The sequence below is a fragment of the Nomascus leucogenys genome, chromosome 2, assembly GCF_006542625.1.
Source record: "Nomascus leucogenys isolate Asia chromosome 2, Asia_NLE_v1, whole genome shotgun sequence".
Classification (NCBI taxonomy): domain Eukaryota; kingdom Metazoa; phylum Chordata; class Mammalia; order Primates; family Hylobatidae; genus Nomascus; species Nomascus leucogenys.
In genome coordinates, this window is record NC_044382.1 from 58,458,969 (window position 1) to 58,481,746 (window position 22,778).

The 22,778-nt window shown below is 36.3% G+C and overlaps 1 protein-coding gene across 2 annotated transcripts in view; it reads left to right on the forward strand.

The window, feature by feature from the left end:
- CDH8 (cadherin 8) overlaps window positions 1-22,778 on the forward strand; it is a 378,266-nt gene that overhangs the window by 170,277 nt on the left and 185,211 nt on the right. For both annotated transcript variants that reach the window (XM_003263129.4, XM_030795969.1), the window contains exon 4: window positions 9,087-9,206. In XM_003263129.4, the coding sequence (XP_003263177.1) occupies window positions 9,087-9,206 (120 nt within the window). The remainder of the gene's footprint in view (window positions 1-9,086; window positions 9,207-22,778) is intronic.

Genomic DNA, 22,778 nt, shown 5'->3' on the forward strand with positions numbered 1-22,778 from the left:
GCTTGGCATATAGTATATACTGTGCAAATAGCCATTGTGTGATTGAATAGATTGGTTCATTTACTCAAATAGAATGAATTACATTTCTTTTTTTTTTAAATTGAGACTGGGTCTCACTCTGTCACCCAGGCTGGAGTGCAGTAGCATGATCACAGCTCACTCTGGCCTTGACTTCCCAGGCTCAAGTGATCCTCCAGCCTCAGCCTCCCAAGTAGCTGGGACTACAGGTGCACACCACCACACCCAGCTAATTTTTGTATTTTTGTAGAGACAGAGTTTGGCCATGTTGCCCAGGCTAGTCTTGAATTCCTAGGCTTAAACAATCCACCTGCCTCACCCTCCAAAAGTGCTGGGATAAGAGGATGAATGACATTTCTACCTGCTGTAGTTGTCACATACTGTAGAAGGCACCTGGGCGTCTGTGGTGCCACCAGTAGCATAATTTCTCAAAGTCAGTATGGATATTGATAGCTGCCAGTCTAAAGCATTTATGGTGCTATTTAGTTCTCAAGCATTTACAGGATTTCATTCCATAGGTAACAAATTAGCAAAGGTTTGATTCCTGGGAATAAGCAGCCTATGAAAAGAAAATACTTTTCTTTTTCTGTTGTATTAGAAATAGAACTGCCCCAATTCCGAAAAGGTGTATTTATGCACATGGAACTATAAAACAGGCAGCTTATTAGTTTTCACAACCAGGCCTCCAATTGCCCTCATTATCTGTTTGCAAAACAGCATTGTTTGTGAGGGATACATTGTTGTGAGGGATACATGTTTGTGCATATAAACATGGCTAAGATTCTACAGTTACACATTTTCATATGATATTTTCCATTTCTCTCACCCAATGCACATTACAGATGTTTGCTGGAATGATGCATGGGTGAATAGAAGACATCTGTGTGCTCAAACGCATTTTCTAAAGTGTTTAATTGTTTCAGAAAGTTTCAGGCTCATTCTAAAAACACAATGTTAAGTGTGCATTGATGTTTCATTAAGTTACAAAATTGTTTGGTTCCTTAAATTCTCCAGAATAAAATATGTAAACTGAATTTTATTTCCCCAGTTTATGTCCCAAATCATGGAGCCAGAGAAATGACAGGATACATTTCGGTGCTGTCCATCCGCCTGACTGCAGTTAAGAATCTGTCTCCGTTCCCATAATAAATTTAATTTGGAGCATGTGGAATTTGGCAGGAACATTTCACTACAGGCTGAGAGTTGGCACATAAGGAGAACACCCAGTGAGCAGCGGGTAGGCCTTTGCAAAAAAAGAAAGATAGGGAACTAATCATTGAGGATTCCATTGTGTGGTATGTGTCATAAAAGAGAGGTTTCTGAAGCAAAATGGCAAGCACCTGCTGCCTCTGCCTCTTATTCAACTGGCTTTTCTAAATGGCAAGACTGATTACCCACAAAAGAGAAGGGTTTGATCTTCTGTTATCAGCTTGACATTACTCTTGTAGTTAACCAACTGTAATTCAGAGCAGAAGTTCCTGGAAGGAATTGGAATCCCTGTCTTCTTGCTTGTAGTTGAATGGTCAGATGGTAGTAATTCAGTATTTATTTCCCCTAGAGCTTGGCTGGGGATGAAATCTCCATAGCCAGAGTTAAAAAAGAAGCCCTAGTTTTGGCTGATCCGTGTTTAATCCTCCTCCCCCTGCAAAGACACGCCTAAGTTGCCCCTTGGAGGTTTGGATATTTGGCATGTGTATTCTATAATGAAATAGCAAAACTGAAAAATACTGGTAGAATTTAGGGCATGCTTCCTGCTGGGGGAATTTGCTTGAGGCCCTTCAAGAGAAATGAACGTTGAAGACTATGGTATCAGTCAGAGAGATGCAAAAAAAAATGAATGCATGGGCTGCATGCACTTATTTCTCAGCTTTTTCCTTAAGCACATCAGGTCGGTCCTCTGTTGTAACTTGGTGGGGGAAGCAGTGTTATGGGGAGGGGGTGGAGACTTTCAATCAACCAACCAACCAACCAACCAACCAACCAACCAACCGACATCCAGCCAACCAACCAACCAACCAACACGCATAAAACCTCTAGAAATATGTGACAGTCAAGTACAGAAGTATCCCAGAGCATTTTTCCATAAAACTAGTAAATAATGAATTCTGTCTGACACATTTAAAACATCCAGGACCAGAAGCTTCTACTTCTAGTAAGGGAGAATTTAAACATCAACAAGTAATTCAGGCCTTATGAAATTATTGCTCTGCTATACAACAACAACCCAAAAAAGGTTGTCATGGCAACCCCTGTGCCTCCAACACCTATTTGTATTGTACAGTACTTAGGGGAATTAAGAAGGATGTGAGAAGTTGGGTTGAGGGTTTAGTTTTTTTTTTTTTTTAACTTTTTTTTTCTTTTTTTTATTATTATACTTCAGGTTTTAGTTTTATTAAAATAAATGAACGCAGTTGCATCATTGCTATGACCTTTTAGGCCAGTGATTTTTGGGATGCATGAATGTTTAAGTAAGACATTTTCAGATGATAATGCCAAACATTTTGTCTGTGGATTGTACGTACTGCACTTGGAACAGGATAACTAGCACATCAAATAAAAAGTTTGAAGAGCATAGTAGGAGACCAAGAATGTGCATTGTTCTGAATTTTAGTTATTGCAAAAGTTCTGCCCCTTTATTTTCCCACCTGGTATTGGAATGCTGATTCTCTAAAAATGTATTGCGAATGACTCTTTGCAAATGGAATTTGTCTTCTCATCATAAGAGTTTTAGTTTTCCAGTGTGCACATTTTTATGCTGCACCGAACAGTTGTTTTCCTGATCAGGGTGTCAGCACCAGCATTTTTCTTTCTGAATAATGTGCAGAATTGGTGTGCTGACTTGCTCACAAAAAAAGTATAGCCTTGCTAACAGAGCTGCACTACCCAAACCCCAACATCTCATTTTCCCAGAGGCCTTTCATCTTAGTTTATTGGCAAACTGGAACCTCTACCCCAACAGTGTAGCATCTTTGATGGTTAATTTTGCCTGTAGTTTTTGCTGTTATTATGTGGGAAGGGGAGAAAAATGGGTCCTGCTGCTAATGGGAGGAAACTTTCAGGTGCGGCAAGAGGCACATGATACTGTAAGCCTTTTGTTAATTAAAATCCGAGCAGCACATTGGCAAATTTCACTTAAACGAGTGAAACAAACTAAATGCAAAAAAAAAAAAAAAAGTTTATTTAATGCAGAATTCACCTTGGAATTGATGTGCTCATACTCGGCTTGATACTAGCAGGCTGAATTGTGGTGACAGGGATCATTTTTGTTGACAACAGCTGGAAATACAACAGCTATATTATTATAATTAGGATCAGTATCAAGTTGGATTATAATAGGGGCTTTCTTGGAGAAATGGCACAGTGTCAAATTTATAGTCACTAGCTAAATGAGTCTCTTGTATCCTTGACAAAGGGACAAAAACAGTTCCAAATGAAAACACAAACAGAGAATCCTGGTTGTTATATTTCCTGGGTATTACTCAGGGTCCTATTTATCACACACCAACACTTGCAGCTTTGAAGAAACATTATCCTGCAAGGTTTACACTTTTCAATTTGCCTTCGTGGTCTGCATTCTGTATGCATATCCATGGAGAAGTGTGCATCGCTGCTTGACTAGCAATCTTTTCTGCTACAAGATTAACCTCGAAACATCCATTTTTTCCCCCATGGGCAATCACTTGACAAATGCACCAACAAAACCTCCACACACATCTATTCCAGTGTACAGGTGCATCAACAGTCTTGAGTCACTATTAGGAGAAATATCGTCCTTGAAGGAAAGTAGTGCTGCCTTTTCATTTTCAGATGTCTAAAGCTGAAGGATGTGGATTTCCAGGAAGCCAGACATCAGGCAGAAATATTCTGGATGAGTATGTGGGTAAAAGCTTGTCTTAGCTCTGTTGCGGTCCCCAGCCCAGTAGTTCATCTTGGCATGGACTGGGAGATATGGCATTCATTCAAAATGCCATCCATTCAAATAACATTGAGAAACTTGTACGGACGATGTGCCCAGTGTCTAGCCCTCCTGCCTAATGTATAAGCTTTTACATAGTACACTTTTGTTTATAAAATACTTTTTATTTTTGCTCTCAGAGCACTTTTATACCAAAGAGAAAGCTGATGTGAGATAGATTAGTAGACTGGATGGAAGAATGAGATACTGTGTATGTGTGTGTGTGTGTGTGTGTGCACGTTTGTGTGTGTTTTCTTTTGAGCAGTTTTACTAACAAAATCACTTTCTTTCTAAGCATGTGGATATATTGCTACATTTGAGATTGTCTTTTTGTGTTTCCCCCCAAATTTAATAAAATCTATTGTCAAAGCCATTATGCAAAACTACACTAAATTATAAATTAAAGCATTCCCTACCATCTAAAATTGTAAAAGATTAGTTTGTTAGTTTTACCTGTATACACACATAATATAACAATAGTGACAGTAAGCTCGTAGTGTCAATAACTCTTCTGTGCTCTTTGCATACATTAATCCATGTAATTATCTCACCAAGCCTATGATGTAACAGTAATGTTCACCTTCCTTTTTAAAGGTTAGGGAATCAAAGCTTGGAAAACTTTTGTTACTTGGCCAAGAACACAGAGCTAGTAAAAGTTGGAGATGAAATATGAAAGAAATGTTCTGGTTGAAGATATTTTGACTCCACATGTATCCTCTCAACCACTTTTCTATACTTCATATGATTACGTGTGATCATCACGTGAAACTTTGAGGCTTGTAGAATAAAAATTGTTTGTCTTTGCATATGAAAAGCTGAATCACAGAGCATGTAGAAGATAGAAACCCAACCCCTTACTCCAGCACCAGTAATAACATGATGGGCTGCCTCTCATAATAAGATAAGATCAACAGAAATAGATATGCTCATCATCAGTCTTGTAAGCTCCAGAGAAAATATCCTATCTTCCATTTAACTGGAAATAGTTTGCATGACTATGGAGTATGAAAAAAGAATACTTCACTTTACAAATGAATCTGAATAGTAGTTCTTCATAGTAATCACAATAGAAATTAGTGTCTCTAGGGAGAATGGATGAAGCTAAATTTTAAAAAGTTTGGTGCACACTACAGGGATTTTTATTTCATATCAAATTGCCTGAAAAGATTTTTTAGAAATGTGTCTCCATTTTATTATTCCATAGATCTAGAAGGGACATTAAGGATCTGTTTTTCAGAGGGTAAAATCTAATACAGAGACATTTAGTACTCACTGGCTTAGCATGTTGTTATTTCTATGATAGGTACCTACATATTTTATTTTGTTTAACTCTCACAATAACCCTATTATATTTTGTAGATTTAAATCTGAGGCTAAGACAGGTTAAAGTATTTGCTCAAAGAAACAGATGAGCGTTTCAGAAGACGTCAGAACTATTTTATGTTCAAAACTTTTAACCCCACACTACTCTGACCAAACACACCAAGGCTGTGCATAAATAAAACAACACAGTTTTTCAGAAAATATTTGGGTATGTTTTTTCTCTGTGAAGGCATTTCCTAATTTAAGAGTCACCCACTAGAAGGAAATTTGGTAATGACAGAAAGTTTTGACAATTTGTTCACTTTTCTTTTTTGATTACCAAGGCAGTGACTGGAACTAAATTCTCAGATTCATTAACTTAATATCATACTGAATATTACACCTTGACTTATTTTTTTTTTCTGATAATGTGTTACTTCATAACAGGGGAGCATAATTTCTCCTTAAAAAAAACAAAGTAAATACACTAGACTACAAAACAAAGCAAAAAAATAAATTGTTATATGGTCTTCTGCATGAAAGAGACCTCTTTCTTATAAGTCTCTGAACTCTGTTAGTTCTTTCAGTAACTCTGGTGTCTTTTTCTTATTATTCATTCTTTTTCTTTAATTTTTGGACTAAATTTAGACTTACAGAAAAGTTGCAAAAATAGTTACTACATACCCCTGTCTTTGTCTTGTGCTGCTTATAACAAAATACCTAAAACGGGGTAATTAATAAAGAAAAAATTATTTTCTCACAGTTCTGGAGGCTGGGAAGTCCAAAATCAAGGTGCAGCATGTGGTGAAGCCCTTCGTACTGTCATCTGAAGGAGAGGAACGCTGTGTTCTCTTATGATGAAAGGGAGTTTGTCTCTCCCTCTGTTAAGCTCTTTTATAAAGGCACCTAATCTGGCCCTGCAAGGTGGCTCACGCCTGTAATCCCAGCACTTTGGGAGGCAGAGGCGGGCAGATCACAAGGTCAAGAGATAGAGACCACCCTGGCCAACATGGTGAAAAACTGTGTCTACTAAAAATACAAAAATTAGCTGGGCATTGTGGCGCACGCTGTAGCCCCAGCTACTCAGGAGGCTGAGGCAGGAGAATCGCCTGAACCCTGGAGGCGGTTGTAGTGCGCCAAGATCACACCACTGCACTCCAGCCTGGGCGACAGAGCAAGGCTCCATCTCACAAACAAAAGCACCTAATCTCTTGTGAGGGAGGTGCCCTCATGGCCCAATCACCTCTTAAAAGCCCCACCTCTTAATATTGTTATGTTAGCAACACCTGAATTTTGGAGGAGACGCATCTAAACCATAGCAACCCCTCACTCAGTTTACCTTCAGTTTAACACCTTACCACGAAGATCAAAACAGGGAAATTAACATTGATATCCACTTCTATTGTCATTACCCAGCGTTAATGTTTTATCCTCTCTTAATTGAACTACTGTTATAACCTCATAACATGTCTGGTCTCTTAATCTGTGTCTGTATTTCCAATTAAATCCGGAGGCCCTACCAGAGAGAGTGGCCCACAATATGGGTTTGCTCTTTAACTGAAATTTCTTCCCTATTTCCTAGAGGGTAAAGCCAGTGCTCCCCATCTTGGCATGAAAATTCCCCTATATTTTCTTCTTAATTTCATGTCCAGGCTTAGCTTTGATGGCAGACTTTTTCTGTCATGTCATCCCTCTTTCTGAGTATTTTTTGGCAATTTTATCTCACTATCTTCCTTTTACCTAGAAGGTTTTATTCCCAATTCTTCTGCATCTTATGTAATATTCACATAGCTACAACTATTGTACTCTCATGTGTTCGTTTTTGCTAGTTAGTTGATGAGTTACTTGCATCTGGTGGAATGTGTTACACAAGAGGCATTGAGTGCATTTTTTATAACTGCAGATTTTGTAGAACCTCTGAGTCATCATTCTGAGTAGAAATTCCAATTTTACAGGACTATCAACTGCTCAACAAATATTATTATTACCTTTTCACTTAGAGTGACTGTAATTCAAACACTTCCAAAAGATATTGACTGACTAGATCTTGCTAAAGTTCTACCCTATTTCAGTAAACACTGAGGTATGCTGCTTTTCCCCCAGTTGCTGCTGAGCATGTTGATTTCTGACAGCCCAACACCGATACTCCCTGCCACCATTTTGTAGTTGTCCTCCCCTGAAGGGAGCTGCTTGGGCCAAGACTAAGGCTCCATTCTCAGGGGGCATCTTGCATGCTGTAACTGTTTCCTACTGGAATATAAAAGCTTGGCCCATTTCCTCGATGGACATGCCATCTCTAGAGCCCTGTGGAGTCCAATGAGGCTGTTGTTGTTACTGCATCACATCCCAGATGCTTCTGTCCAATTTTGTCCTTTTCACTCCCCCATAGATACCGATTAAAAACAGTTTCCAATGAAAGTTTAACAAGAAATCTTTATCTCAGAGTCTACTTCCAAGGAAACTAACCTGTAACACCTACCTGCTCTTTCTCATTAAATCATCAGATAATTTATTCACTCACCCATTTATTCAATGAGTAAAGGTATGTTCAATAACCATTATGTTTCCAGCACTTGCTGGATGAAGAAGACATTGGCCCTGACCTCACAGCATGTGATTCTTGTTACTACACCAGACTTTTTCAATTTCTTTCCATTTTCAGGGGTTCCCAGAACTTCCCATAGTTTCTCACACTACTTTGCCTTTTCTTATGTTTATCTTCTTGCTTAGAATTCCTTCTCCTGGTTAAACTCTACCTTTCTTTGATGATTTAACTCAAAGGCAACCTCTGTTAGAAAATGTTCCTGATCACCCTGTCTGTGCTGGACTGAGTGAGAGATCCATAACTGGTGCTACTGCATTCAGCTGAATTTCTTTCTCTATTTGTCTGACCCTTCCTCCTCTTATTCCCCCTCAAGCTGTGAGCTTTTTGAGTATAAATATTTGTTGTGTGTGTGTGTGTGTGTGTGTGTGTGTGTTTGATCATTTACATGTCTGCCAACAATATACTTGGGGAGGCAGGTGGAAGTTATTTTTTTTAATGACATCAAAATGTATAGAGATTTGGTTGCTTTTTAAATCCAAAATGTATAGGCTTGCTCTTTAACTGAAATTTCTTCCCTATTTCCTACAGGGTAAAGCCAATGCTCCCCATCTTGGCATTAAATTTCCCCTATATTTTTAAATATATACTCCATAACAGGCAAACTGTATATGCTCAATTGTTGAATGAATGAGTGAATAAAAAATAAATTTGAAAGAAAGGTTTTGATTCTGTTATCCATTATGCCTAATTACGTAAGCAAGATGATTAATTGGTGGTTCAGATCTAATTTTTTGTTCTGAATAATTAAATAAGATGGGATAAAATATTCTTTTGATATTTCTGTATGGCTTTTTTCAGCAGCCAATTTTTTCCAGGTACGTTTAGTTGTACTTTTATAAGACGTAAATGTGACATGGTATATTATATTATTAACCTTATATTTCATATTCCTTTGTTAGGATTCCTTTGCATATTCCCCAAGCCCACATGCTTCTAATACTTATCTTTAAAATGAAAGCTACAAAGGAATCTTAAATAATACAGATACTAAAACTATCTTTATATAGTACTCCAGGACTCTTTCTTTTAAAAGACTTAGATATAGTTAAAGTTATGACAGAGCAGTTTATCTTCAACTTTTTTAAAAGATTTCTTTTCCTTTTATTCCCTACACATGGATTTCTGTAGAAAATACTTGACAAAATTTAGCTCTTTGCAAAGGACAATGTGTTAATTATTATCTTTTTTCTTTCTCTTTTTTATTAGGTACGTCTGTCACTAACGTCACTGCGACTGACGCTGATGACCCAGTTTATGGAAACAGTGCAAAGTTGGTTTATAGTATATTGGAAGGGCAGCCTTATTTTTCCATTGAGCCTGAAACAGGTTTGTGGCCTAAATTTCAAATTATATTTGCCATGTTTTTGCTTCAGGGAAACGCTTTTCTTGGGATTTGGCTTATGAAATATTATGTGTAAGTACTTCACTGCCTGCATCAATAATATTTGAATATGCGACATGAGGTACACGGTGAGCCCTACAACCATTTTGATGCTGATTACGACAATTCACAGAGCATTTGTAGGATATCACCTATTTAACACACGGTCTGACACCATTTTTCATCCTGGAATAAAGGGAAGAATGTGCTTATATATCAGACAAACTTAAATAGTAGATTTAAGTAAAAATTCAGTTGCTTATTGGCTGTGTGATGCTTGAAAAGTATCTAAGTTCCAATTTGCACATCTGTAAAATGGGTGTGGAACGTACCACATAATATTGTGATGAAGATCAGATAAGACAATAAATACCAAACACACAGTGCATGGCATGTGGTAATCATTCAGTGCACTTTAGATATTATTACATTTGCTACTAGATTCCTCCTTGTAAAACACAATACTTATATATATCCATTAGAGCTCTTATAAAGATATTATTATGGTCAATATTAAATCCAGCTAATACCCTGTGATCTGGTGGTACAGATTTTATAAGCCATGAAGTAAGTTATCTAACAAACAGCCTTTTTAAACCAGGCTTAAAAAATAGCTTTATAAAAATAAGTTTTTTATAAATGAAGATATATGTTTTTAATTTTTTAATTTAACAATATATTAAAAGATCAAACGTATTTTGTCTGACTTGTAAATCGTGTGAAGTTTTGTTGTAGCACATTTAAAAACTATTATTAAGAACAATTATGGTTTAAAAAGCAATATCTTTTTTGTATATTTTCTTCTATATCCAGTGGTATTGTATGTAAGTTTCCAGACAGAAAAATTCAATGTACAGGCACATATACATATATTATTTATTTCTTTGATTCATGACTTTTCAGCGCTATTGAGATAAATTTCCATGACTTACCACTAATTCAATTATTAATTAAAGTAAAAATTTAAAGACTACCTTTGCTTTTTTCTTTTAAAGTCAAAGGTAAAATCTTAATACGTTTAATACTGAGAAAAAGTACATTTATATATAAATAGGTCAGGGCGTAAAATTGAATTTAGATTCGGAAACAGGAAAGAATTCTTGTAAAACACATTAATTAGGTGTATAATTATATCTCCTTCCACAGCCAAGAAAGAAGTCTGCTCTAAACTTTTTCTCATTTGGGTCCCTTGATGATCCTGAAATGGCAGAGCAGGTGGCTGCCTCCAAGTTTGAGATGTCCTATAACTTGGCCAAAGTTACAGTGGCAGAGTTCATAGCAGAGGTGGAACTCACACCCTGGTTTTTTATTTCAATACTAATGTCAAATTTGTTTTGAACTTCAGTTTAATCGGTAATAACTATGGCACAGGGTCTTCTGTAAGACAGAAATGTGTTAGATGCCAAAATGGACTTGAGTAATATTCTCTTCTTGGCCACTTGTTCAACTGGGTCTTTTTGTTCACCATTCCCAGTGCAAAATAGACATTAAGCCAGAAAATACCTGTTGAGCATTTACTATGCGCCAGGCACTGGATTAAATATAGAAAGAAAAAAATCACAAAGGCTAATCTCAGTCTACAAGTATCTCACAATCCATTTCAAAAGACAGACTTTTTCCACCATAAATAAAGGTAGCATGGTAATGCCATTTAAATAATTTGTTTCTTAGAAATAAATTACTATGAGGTATAAATAATAAAAGCCCCCTGCTAAGTGAGAGGATTTGGACAATTATAAGTTTCAGTGATATAGATTGTCATTTGTTTAATTAATTGTTGTCAGCAACATTTAATATTTACATTTTTATTCAGCATAATGTGTATCTATATCAACACCAACTCATTTTAGTTTTATCACTTCCAATCTGACAGATATCAAATTGTCTGATTTATAGTTTAGGAAGTTTATTTGGCATTATAGTGGATAGTGTAATGGAGATAAATGATACTTGAAGAATTCACATAATATTTTCTTAGTAATGTTGGGTGAATGAAGTTGAGGTTTTTAAGTAAGGTGGACACAATTTAAATAAAAATAGAAGCTAAATTCAATAATTGATGAAAGTCAGACTAAGTTCTTTAGATGAAACATAAATATGTATGAGTGGAATGTAAACATTTTTGGGTAAATGTCTGCATAATTAGGCTTGAGTGTGTTCAAATGAAAGCAGTGTTAGTTGTCCCTAAGAATCTAAATTAGACTGTATCTTTGAGGACCTCTCTCTTAAAAAAAGGAATTGAGACTGATAAAATGTGTGTGTGTTTTAAAGGAGGATATACGAGCTAAGCAGAAATAGATTAAGGACATTGTTTAACATTTTTTATTAGAAAAACAAGAAAAAAGAGGCAATGGCTGTGAACATCTGGAGTTTAAAGTCTGTAAGCATTTGGAAAACAAATACCCTTTGTGGTGACCAAAAGATGTGTATTAGTTGGGTCCTTTGGAAAATAGAATGCTGAGACAGAGATAGGAGTGCCAATGGCTTATTAAGGGTTTATGGCTGTGAAAAATAAAAGAGGTATGAAGCCGACTTGGACATGGAAGTTCCTCTTATCACATGCACATCTTCTACCCATGCGATCAAAGAGGAGAAAAAGCAGTATAAGGCAATGTAGATCTGACAACATCTTGACCAAAGCAATGGACCCCTGGAGCAAAGATTACTCTTAAAAGGAGTCTCATGTTGCACATAAATGGCCAGGCCTTAATAAACCCACCATGCTCAGTCATTGGCTGGGATGTGCCTGTGGAAAGCAGGGTCTTGACTTGGATCCTGATGTCAAGCCTAAAGGTACTTCAGCTACAGGATCTCAGCTAACTGCATGGAAATCCTTAAATTAATCCTTTGGGAGGAAAATCCAAGCAGTGGGCTTCTGTGTCTTCTGCAGTGTGTGTGAGTGTGTATGTGTGCATGTGTGTGTGCATACGTATATACATATATACACATATATTCACACATATATGTATACATATATATATACACATGTGTATGTAAATATGTGCTTGTATATACACAGATACATATGTATATACATATATATGTTTATACATACATATATGTACATGTATATATACACATATATGTATATGAAGAAAACAACTTTTAATTCTATAAATTTAGCAAATGTGATATTAAAAACTATAATATGCAGGAATAGCAAGTACTTGGTTGATAAACTGATAATGGGAATATTAATATATACATTGATTTTAAAAATGCATGCTATGGGTCAAAAACATTATGAATGGCTACTAATTTTGACCCAAGAATCCAAATTCTAGCAAAAGAAAGAAAATGTCATGGATGAGCAGAGACTCATTACCTAAGACCCACATACCTCTGAGAGTGCCTAATAAGATGGTTCTTTACATGATAGGTCTGTACATTACTTCAGGAAGTGACCCAGCATACATGGGTTGGGAAATGTTGGCTGAATACCATTACACATCACCACATATGTGGGACCAACCTTCAGTTCCTTTTTACACCAGGATTCTGGCATACTATCAAGGGTCAAATCTGTAGCTGAAATGATCAGTATTGTAACAGTGAACACTCCCTCACCAGGTTACATAAGGCAGTCACATCATACTCTTTATAAAGAAGATTGCCCATTGACCACTGTCAGCTCTTCTTTGCTGTTATCATATTTTCAATAACAAAAGATAAACCAGGGCATGAGACAATACATCTTGTATGTATCTTGTGTTTTCCTCACAAGAATGCTAAAAACAGAACTCTGGAATTTGGAACAGCTAAGTTCTGCTCTCCCCTTGCTTGTTACATTTCACTTCATGGAATTATTTTCTGTTGCCATAACATATCAAAGAGAGCTTCTTCTCTTGTTTCAGTTATCACCTTAAGAGCACAGAGAGATATGCCATTTGTTCTTTATTTTCTTCTTTGAGCTTTAACAAAATCAGGGTTATCTTATTTATTGACTTGTTTATATTTTTTAAGTTAATTACCATGCTAGAGTGCAAGGTGCAGGAAAGAACAGGGCTTGTATGATTTGTTGATTTTGCAGATCTATGCATCCTTATGCCTAGGTGTCTGGCACCTAGAAGTCCTTCAGTAAGTAGTGAAGGATGGAATGAGGGAAAGAGGGAAGGAAGGAAGGAAAGAAGGAAGGAAGGAAAGAAGGAAGGAAGGAAGGAAGGAAGGAAGAAAGGAAGGGAGGGCGGAGTCAGGGAGAGCTGGAGGAAGGGAAGGCCGGGAGGGATGTGCAAAAGAAGCAGGAAGGATAAAGGGAAGGAGAAAGAACATGCAAATTAATAGAAAGAGAAAAGCTTGCCACAATTCATAGAGAAGATGTAAGAGGAAACATCTAGGGAATAAGGCTTGGTATCCAGTCTATACTTCTGTTTCTCTGATGGAAGGAACACCATATTAATCTCAGATATGATTGTTTTGTTTGAAATTCATTTAGGACCACCATTCATGCTTTTTCCAAATCTCATACTATGTTTTAAGTGTCTAGGCAACACAATGCTATTTTAGTATTTGCAAAAATGAGGCTTGAGACCATAATAAACTCTTGCTCAGATTTGCTTCTAGATCATACAAGGAGATAGAAAGATTCTGGGACCACTAAACAAAGAAGAAATGGTTATTAATATATCTTCCTATTCCAGAGGTCACTGTGATGGTACTACTAGTGCTGCTAATAATAACAGCAACAATAGAAAGCCAAATCATTGTGTGTATACAGTCTTTTAGGTTTGACAAAACACTAAACCAAACCGTGGAGTGAAGAATTTCTGTCTCCATTTTGCAAATGACAGAACCTGTTTCAGAGAGAATGAAGTAAAATGTCTTTCTCACCTTTAGATAAATTCCTCTGTCAAATCCTAACAGGAAGAATAAAAAGAACAGAACAAGAACCTTATTTATTGAACTCTTACTATGTTCTTGCCATTGTGCTAACTGGGTTTGCATACATTATTGAATTTAATTTAATTTTTTCCACACAGTATTTTGGGGTAGGTATTAGTGTCATCTCACTTTCACTGATGAGACAACCGAGTTTGACTTGCATGTTTCTTGCCCAAGGTGTTTGAAGCAGGATTCAAGGTGAATCTGCCTGATCCCATACCTCAATTTTTGACCTTCTCCCTTGCTTCCCACTTAACTTCCAAGCAGTGTAGTTCATACCAGGGAATGATATTGGTTTGAAAAAAGACCTAAAGAACTTTAAAGCAGGTTCTGGCCTCCTCTGTCCATAGGTGTAGGAGACAGTGTAGCATCAGAGAAAATGGAAGGCAGTAGTAATTGTAAAACGAATTGTCATTCTTGTGAATAGTTTTTATTGTGGTACTTCAAAAGGCTGAAAATAGTTTATTTGTATTCTTAAAATGTTTTTTTTTTTGTTTTCTCCTCCCTGCCACCCCCAATACCGTATGTTTGCTTGTGATATTTTGGGCACAGACAAGGAGAAATGTGGCATTTATTTAAAAGGCACTAATTTGAGGACAGCAGTGAGAAAACAGTTGCAGTCCATCCTAGGTGATTGAAGATGGAAAGTCTAAATAAAATGCAAGGCAAGTGAATAATAAATGCTTAATTATCTAAAGAGACCAGGGTAAAGTTTCAGAACAGCCTAAACTTTGCTCCAGGCAAGTGAGAGTATGAAAAATAACCTGCTTAAAAATAAACTAAGTTAATTCATTGACCTTTTTTTTTGAAACTCAGACCATCTTTCTTCATTGGATACAAATAACATTTGTCTCTGTGGAACCTGTAAAAATGAGCTCAGTAAAAAATACTCCTTGGGAAAAAAAATCCATGTAATGAATGGTTCTTTCTTAGAAAAATCAAGATAATACATGGAGTCTTCATGGAATGCCTTCATGGAATTGAGTCCTTTTTATGCCTTCTGAGTCAAAATGATAAACTGCTTACACACAGGGCCTCTTTTTAATCAGGATTGCAAGGATTATAATTTCCACTGCCAAGAGGACTGGCTAAAGAACTTGCTTAGTGAAGACATTTGAGAAGGGGTAGGTACTGAGATAAACTTAGGCAGACGAACAATGCTGGGATATAATTTATAGCTGGGAATGTCTTCATATTTCACATTATTCAATGCTTAGTCAATATCTACATGCTGCCATGTTGTAGGTACTAAGATTGAAATGCTGTGTATGATAAATACTACATATAATATAGGGTTCATGACATAGGGATGGAGGAAAATGCCAACTTAGCAAACATGTATGAAGAGCAAGAAAGTATTTTTTAGAGTAGTGATAACAGAGAATGTGTCCTGAAAAACTAATGGTAGTTTAAGAAATGAAAATGTGGGGTAAGGGGAGCTATTAAATAAGGTCTTATGGCATGAGGAAATCAAAGGGCTGTGTGCTCAGGGGAAAAGATAAATTGGTGATCAGGGTGATATTGAGAAATTAAATAGTTTTCATTTCCTCAATGGTATTAGAAGATTTTACTTGAAGAATTTTTTCAATATATAATAAACATAATCTGCAATTTAGAAATCCAAACATAACTAATTTCTATCTGACTTTGAATGTGTGCTTTCACTTCTTGTGACTTAAGTACCCAATTTTTATTTTTATTTTATTTTATTATTATTTTTTGTCCCCTCCTAATCTTATGTTGAAATGTGACCTCCAATGTTGGAAGTGAGGCCTAGTGAGAGGTGTTTTGGTCATGGGGGCAGATCCCTTATGAATGATTTGGTGCCCTCCCCTCAGTAATGAGTGAATTCTCATTCTATTAGTTCATGCAAAAGCTGGTTGTTTAAAGGAGCCTGGTGCCTCCCTCTCTCTTTCTTGCTCCCTCTCTTGCCATGTAACATGCCTTGCTCCCTCTTCACCTTCTGTCACGAGTAAAACTTCCTCACCAGAAGCCAGGCATATGCTGGTATCATGCTTGTAGAGCTTGTAGAACCATGAGCCAAATAAACCTCTTTTCTTTGTAAATTACCCAGTCTCAGGTATTCCTTTATAGCAACACAAAACGGATAGTATATAAGTCCATCTGTACATAATTCTTCATTAACTACCCAATTTTTAAAAGCACTAACACTGTCTTCTAATCATTCATGATATTGAAAAAATATATGTCCCATCATTTGCTTTTGATCTTCACAAATTAAGGATATCACTAATATCATTACTTTGGCTATTTTGGTTTGTATTTAATGAAACAAAATGTGTTATTTGTGATAGGACATTTTCACTTAGAAGAACCAAAAGCTCTTGCATTGTTGGTAAGTAAAAAAGTCCTTCAGCTGTGTTCCACACAAACCACCTGTTTTCATTAAAACTGCTGGATTTGGAGTTGAAAGTTTGAAAGGCAGGAGTGACATGCAGTGGAGGGAAGCTTTTTGACCATTGCTGGGACAGTTACATCATAGGAGACCTAGAACCTCTTTCCATGCCAAGTGCTGATTAAAAGATGAGGTAGCTCTACAAATCCCACAGCTGATTCACTTTACAAAATCACACACCCCCTCCAAATTATGCCCTCTCATGAAGTGGGAAGCCAGGAGTGGAGAGGCACAAGTGTGGCTAATTCTGTTACATGTGGAGTCCCTTGTAAGCCTCTTGGCATAGCACAGGAGTTCTCCCTGTAAATATTAGGCACAAGGCCGATAGGAGGACTTCGGAGGAAGCCAAAGAGTGGTTTTTGTCACCTGTGGAGTTTCCTCCTAATGCACTCTTCATCCAATTTCCTTTTTTTTTTTTAACAGAGTAATGGGCATAGATTTCCATATTTTTGGAGTAAGAAGACAGGCGGGAGACAGGTCTTTCAAACACCACACACACATACACACATTCTCAGCAACTAAAGAGAAGGAGAATAATATCATATGATTCTATTATTGTTTTAGGACAAAAGAGAGTATGGAGAAAGACACTTGCCTTTCTTATATTCTTTACAGTTCAGATAGAAGAATCAATATTACAATAAAAATTGTAGGCAGCAACAAACTGTGCTGGTGGCCAGTGTCTCCAGTGTCTTTGCTTGTACTCTTATTTAATCCCTATATCAAGTAAAGTAGCTATTTTAACATATCTTATTAAAGATGAAGATTTTGAGGATCTTTGAGGTTAAACGATATGGCCAATGCCAAACAGGTGTCAAACTCTTGGTACATATAGTTTACAATAAATATTTGTTGGGCAAATTAATGAATTAATACATTGAAGAAGAATAATGAGAAACTAAAGTGACTAATTTTACTTGTACCTAACTTTACATCTCATTGATTTGTCTGAAATGCCCAAAATAAATGATGATAATGATGGTGATTAAATGTAATTTTAAGTTTCTAATAGGCGTCTGCTTAATACATACAGTTGCATACCCCCAACAAATGTCATCCTTCTCCGGTTTTTATGTCTCATTTCGTAGTTAAGAGGACAGCTAGCTGCGTGCACACAATGACTTAACAATCACTTATTTTCCCATTTGGTGTCTTCCGCAGGAGATACAATATATGAACTAGGGGCTGAGGTCATATTAATTGTTTTATGATTATTAAAATAATCCCCCCACTCCAAGCACATAGAACAGTTAAATATACCTGGGTAAGCTTGAAGTGGTGTGATGGTCATGTTACTTGCACCTTTGGACAAACCGTTTTTGAAGTTCACAAGGAGCTTTCCAGTGCTGACCATAGCTAGAGTCAAAGAAATGTCTATTTGGAGAAACCAAGGTCTGCATATGTGCATGCTGGATAGAAAGACTATGAACTACACAGCCACATCAGTATGTAACACCTGATGTCATACTGGGATGCGTTGGGATGGGTTTAGGTGGAAGCAAAAGAAAAAATGTATTCCCCAGTGGCATTCATCCAATGTGAACACACCAAGTAGGATCAGGATTTTTTCTCAGCTTGCTATGTATCATGTCCCTTCAGAATTAAATTGTATATTTGGTTCCTATAGTGATGTCATTTCTGACCTTGGAAATCTAGCTCTGTTTCATATGACTAGTTCAAAATGATTTGGTGAAGAACAACAAAGGTTTGTTTTCATTAATTTTATAGGAAAACATGTTTATCTAACAGCATCAAAGATTAACCAATATCCAAGAGATGTTAATTTGTAATAACTGCTTATACACTAAAAAAGTGTATGTGTGTGTGTGTGTGTGTGTAGGATAGATGATAGATATAGACAGACAGATAGATAGATTGATTGACAGATATAGACAGTAATCTTTTATGTTTATTGTAGTAGTTCCCTCCCTCCCATTCCTATAACCTAACTCTGCATCCTCAGCACTTAAGACTACATCGAATATATTCCTTCAGAAATCTCCAGTGCTCAATAATTGCTTTAAATGTTATGGCAAAAGTAACTTTAGATGTAACTTCCAAAGAGAAGGATTATCTAATGTTCTTGTTTAACAGAGAGTTAAACATCATACGTCTCCACCCACCTCCCATAATTAGTTAATTTTATATATTAATTACATATATATATGTATATAAAATGATTGGAAGCTTACAGAAGGGGGTTAATTAACATTGGAGACCACTTTTCTTTAAGCCAAAGTTAGTCTCTGATGCATGAGTAGGAATCCACTAAGAGGGCAGCGGTAGAAGGAAGAGGAAAATACTCAATTTGTTTCCTCATGAAGTCAAATTTCAGAAATATCCCTATGAAATAATTTTCTCCGGACTAAAACATGAGGCCATAATTTCTCTTTTTGTGCCAAGAATATTGTTTTTGTGTTTTTTAAAAAGAGTTTGTGCCATATGGACAGGCATCCTGGATAGTTTCCTCACTATGCATTGTAGGGCTTAGCACCAGGCCCATCTCATGATAGTTGTTCAAATAATATGTCATAAATGAGAAAACAAACACAGACAGTTAAATCCAGAATGAACAGGATTAGAAAATGGGCTTTTTCAGAAGGATTTTGATACATTCAATTTCAGATCCCAGGAGATGCTGGATTTCAAAAATGGCTTTCTAAAAACTTGGAATATATCTTTTGTCATATTCAATATATCCCAGCATCTGATTGTTAGGGAACAGTAGCTATGAGATTGTTGATAGTGGACCAGGAACATAAAGATGTGCCCGTAAGTTCTACATAGGACTAGCTCATAACATTTCACTAGTGTGTTCTCTTTAGATGCTTTGTGTCTCTTCGTCCCTTCTAGAAGCAATGACTTCTCATTTATGACAGTGGAATGTAACTCTTGAGTATCCCAGTCTGTTTTATTTTGTTCCAAAAATTAAGCAGAAGGTAGTTACCATTTATTGATCACAAATTTTGTGCCATTTCAATAATTTTCTTAGTAACTATGTGAAGTAGGTGTTATGGTCCTTACTTTTCATGTAAGGAAATAAAATCTCTGGGCAAATTAATTTCTGAGAAGTACCCAGGTAGTAAACTTTAGAGCTCGGTTTTCTGACCACTTCTGTCGCATTTCCACCTCTGCTGAATTAGGCTTCCCATCTGCAAATGTGGAGGAGTCCAGACAAAAGAAAAGAAGACAGGTACTCTAAACACCTTGATGCTCTCATTTAGATTAATTTTTAATTTCAATTAAGTGAATTATTTTCAATTAAGTGAATAGATACTTATTAATCATCTCCACTATCAGGGACAAAATGTGTGGGGTAGAAACAGATTTGACTTGATGGAGGTTAAAGAACTGGAGAGATGCCATTATAAAAATTTATGCCAAAATTATACCAATTGGATATTTTCTTGCTTATTGTCCAAAGTGTCATAAAGGAAACATATAAGGCAATGAGATCATTAATTTATTATTATTTCAATGATTTTATTTCGATTTTATGAAAGGGAAGTGGAAACTTAACGGAACATTCTTGAATTACCAGTATCATTAGTTTCGATTCATCTGGATATGGATGATTCAGGAATGTTGGGTACAGGAATTCAAAATAGAGTCACTTGCAAAGCATATTCAGTCTCAAGAGAATCAGTCCTTCGTTCCTTAAAAAGCTGTGAGACTTTCCACTTGGAGCAAAACTCTAATTTAAAAGTAATTTTGAGTTTAAGTACTGATCTGTAGACTTACTTTTTTTCCCCCTTACAATTAGGAAATTGCATGATTATAATATGAAAATAAATAGATTTTACACCCATTCTTTTAAAATAGATATTTGCAGGATAAGTCGGTTTTTCAAACTCCTATGGGTCTGGTATTATGTTTCAAATAAGTGAAAAAGACACAGTTTTTGAGTTCTCATGGGCAGAATCTAAGGCACATATGGCTGTATAAATAAAACAAAGGAGAAGCTAGAAAAGTGATTTAAGGTCTATACTAGACTCATTTTACAATTTGTGATTATGTGTAATTTGCCATTCAGAATCTTAAGTGTGATAGTTTTATTATGAGCTAGGCAGTTTTATATCGCCATGAGGATCAGAAATTTGGAATTTAGTAAATTAGAGATTATAGTGTTCATAAGGTTAACAGAGTTGAACTGGTTGGTGAATGCAAGCACAGGTAGATTTTCTTTTTTTTTTTTTTTTTACATATCTGGAGAGTTTCTTTAAAGGTAGTTTTCATGTGCGGTAAAGTTTTATTGTGTGTGACAGCGCACTATTGGAACTTTCCTTCCATTCCATTAACTTTAATATTGTTGCTGTGGTATTATGTATCTTAGAAGCCACCTTTGCACTCTAACACCTGAGGATCTTTTAAAGACAGAAATTGAGATTGCCTAATTGTGCTGTTTATGGACAAATGCATTCATAAGCTGTAAATGAAAATAATAATAAATGACTGTGTTTACAAAGTGAAACAAACAGCAGATTTTATTTTCTTGCTTTCACTCTCAGCAGAGTATAAATTAGCAACTCTAGACACAAATTATAATAATAGAAAAGACTTACTACGTGTCAGGGGACAGTAGAGCTGGTAAAAATATTTGGTAATTGAGATAGCTGGGAATGAACCTTGCTAGTCTTAGTGTTTCCTTTACCAAATGGGGTCAAAGAAAGAAGTGGCTCCATACAGTTCTTACACAATTAACTTTGCTCTCTGTATGACTTTAGCCAATTCGAGTTTAAATCTGATTTGCTATCAAAGTGGCATTCTTAATAACCAGGTTTTACCAACTTTACAAAGTCATACTTTTAAAGTCTTTCCCTTATGGCATAACTGTACAAGATTGTTATTGATCAGATATTGATAAACTGATTATTGATGTGCTACAGGTTGTGTGTTTTTTCTCACTATATGTAACTTTCCTTAGTGATCCTGTAATAGAAGAAAGTAACCCACCCTGACCCATCAAGTTTCATTTTCTATCCACAAGTTATACTAAATTGCAATAATCAAATACTAGAATCATCATAATGAAATCTATTCTGAGATCATATCATTTTCTATAACATTGGAAAATAGACTTGGAGAAAGTGCATTTAAAAATGGGAATTGCCTTATTTGCATTTCACATGAACTGTAAAGTAATGTGCCTCCTATACCCTGGAAAATGGTTATTGAGGACTGTCATCTAAAGTAACTGAAAAATTGGCTGAAGGAAACAAGCCAAACAAACACTCTGTTTTACATATAAACTTTTTAAAACAACAACAACAAAAACAAACAAACAAACAAAAAAAACCAAAGCTAAGCCTCTGAGTGGTCACTGTTTCTGAGAGAGAGAGAGGATTCAAGTTTGAAGCAATGTGGTTTGGAATTTCAGGGGAGACAACTTAGTATGCAAAGTTCTGAATGTGAACTTTGGAGTCAGAGTTAGGTTTCACTTCTCTCCCCAGCATTTCCTAGTTGCATGACCTTGACTAAGATATTCCATATCCCTGAGATCCCATTTCTTTACATCTAAGGATGAATGATCATAGCTCCTTTCCAGAGCATCTTATAGGGTTCAAGTTGGGATATTCAAAGCGCCCCATACATGATTTCCACTCAGCTACTTGAGTTCCTTTCCTGCCAAAGTGAGAAATTTCACTGAAGGGCATTAAGCCAAATATTACTGTCTCGAATCCTGCATCCCTCAATTCTGAGTCACACTGTAACTGAAAATTGTTGGTAACATAAGACATTGGCTTAAAAATGATTTAGGGCAGAAAATTGAGTCTTGTTTACATTTAATACACGAAACAAATACCAGCCTTATTATCTTGGTGGAGCAGCCCTAAAGTATAAAGTATAGGACCAGAGGGTCCAGGCTGTGTGTTCAGACCCACAGCAACTGACAGAAAGTATCATTTTAGTGCCACCCTTTAGCCCATCCACCTCCAGTAGGTCCTGGTTTCTGAACATTTGCTACACCACGTATGGTTGTTACTTTGACAAAGGACTGTTTTCCACTGTGCTGACTGCCAACACCTGTCTCTGAGTCAATTTACCTCATTTTTCCATGCAACCATTTCAGTAAATGTCAAAGTGCTGAATTTTCACATGTGCAAATATTTATGTAAGAGCGAGAATAAGCACAACAGTAATTTGATCCTAAGGTATTCAGAATGTTTCACAGGCATAAATTAATGACACCACCTAGCTCCCTGTTAAGTAAGGCAGTACTGCT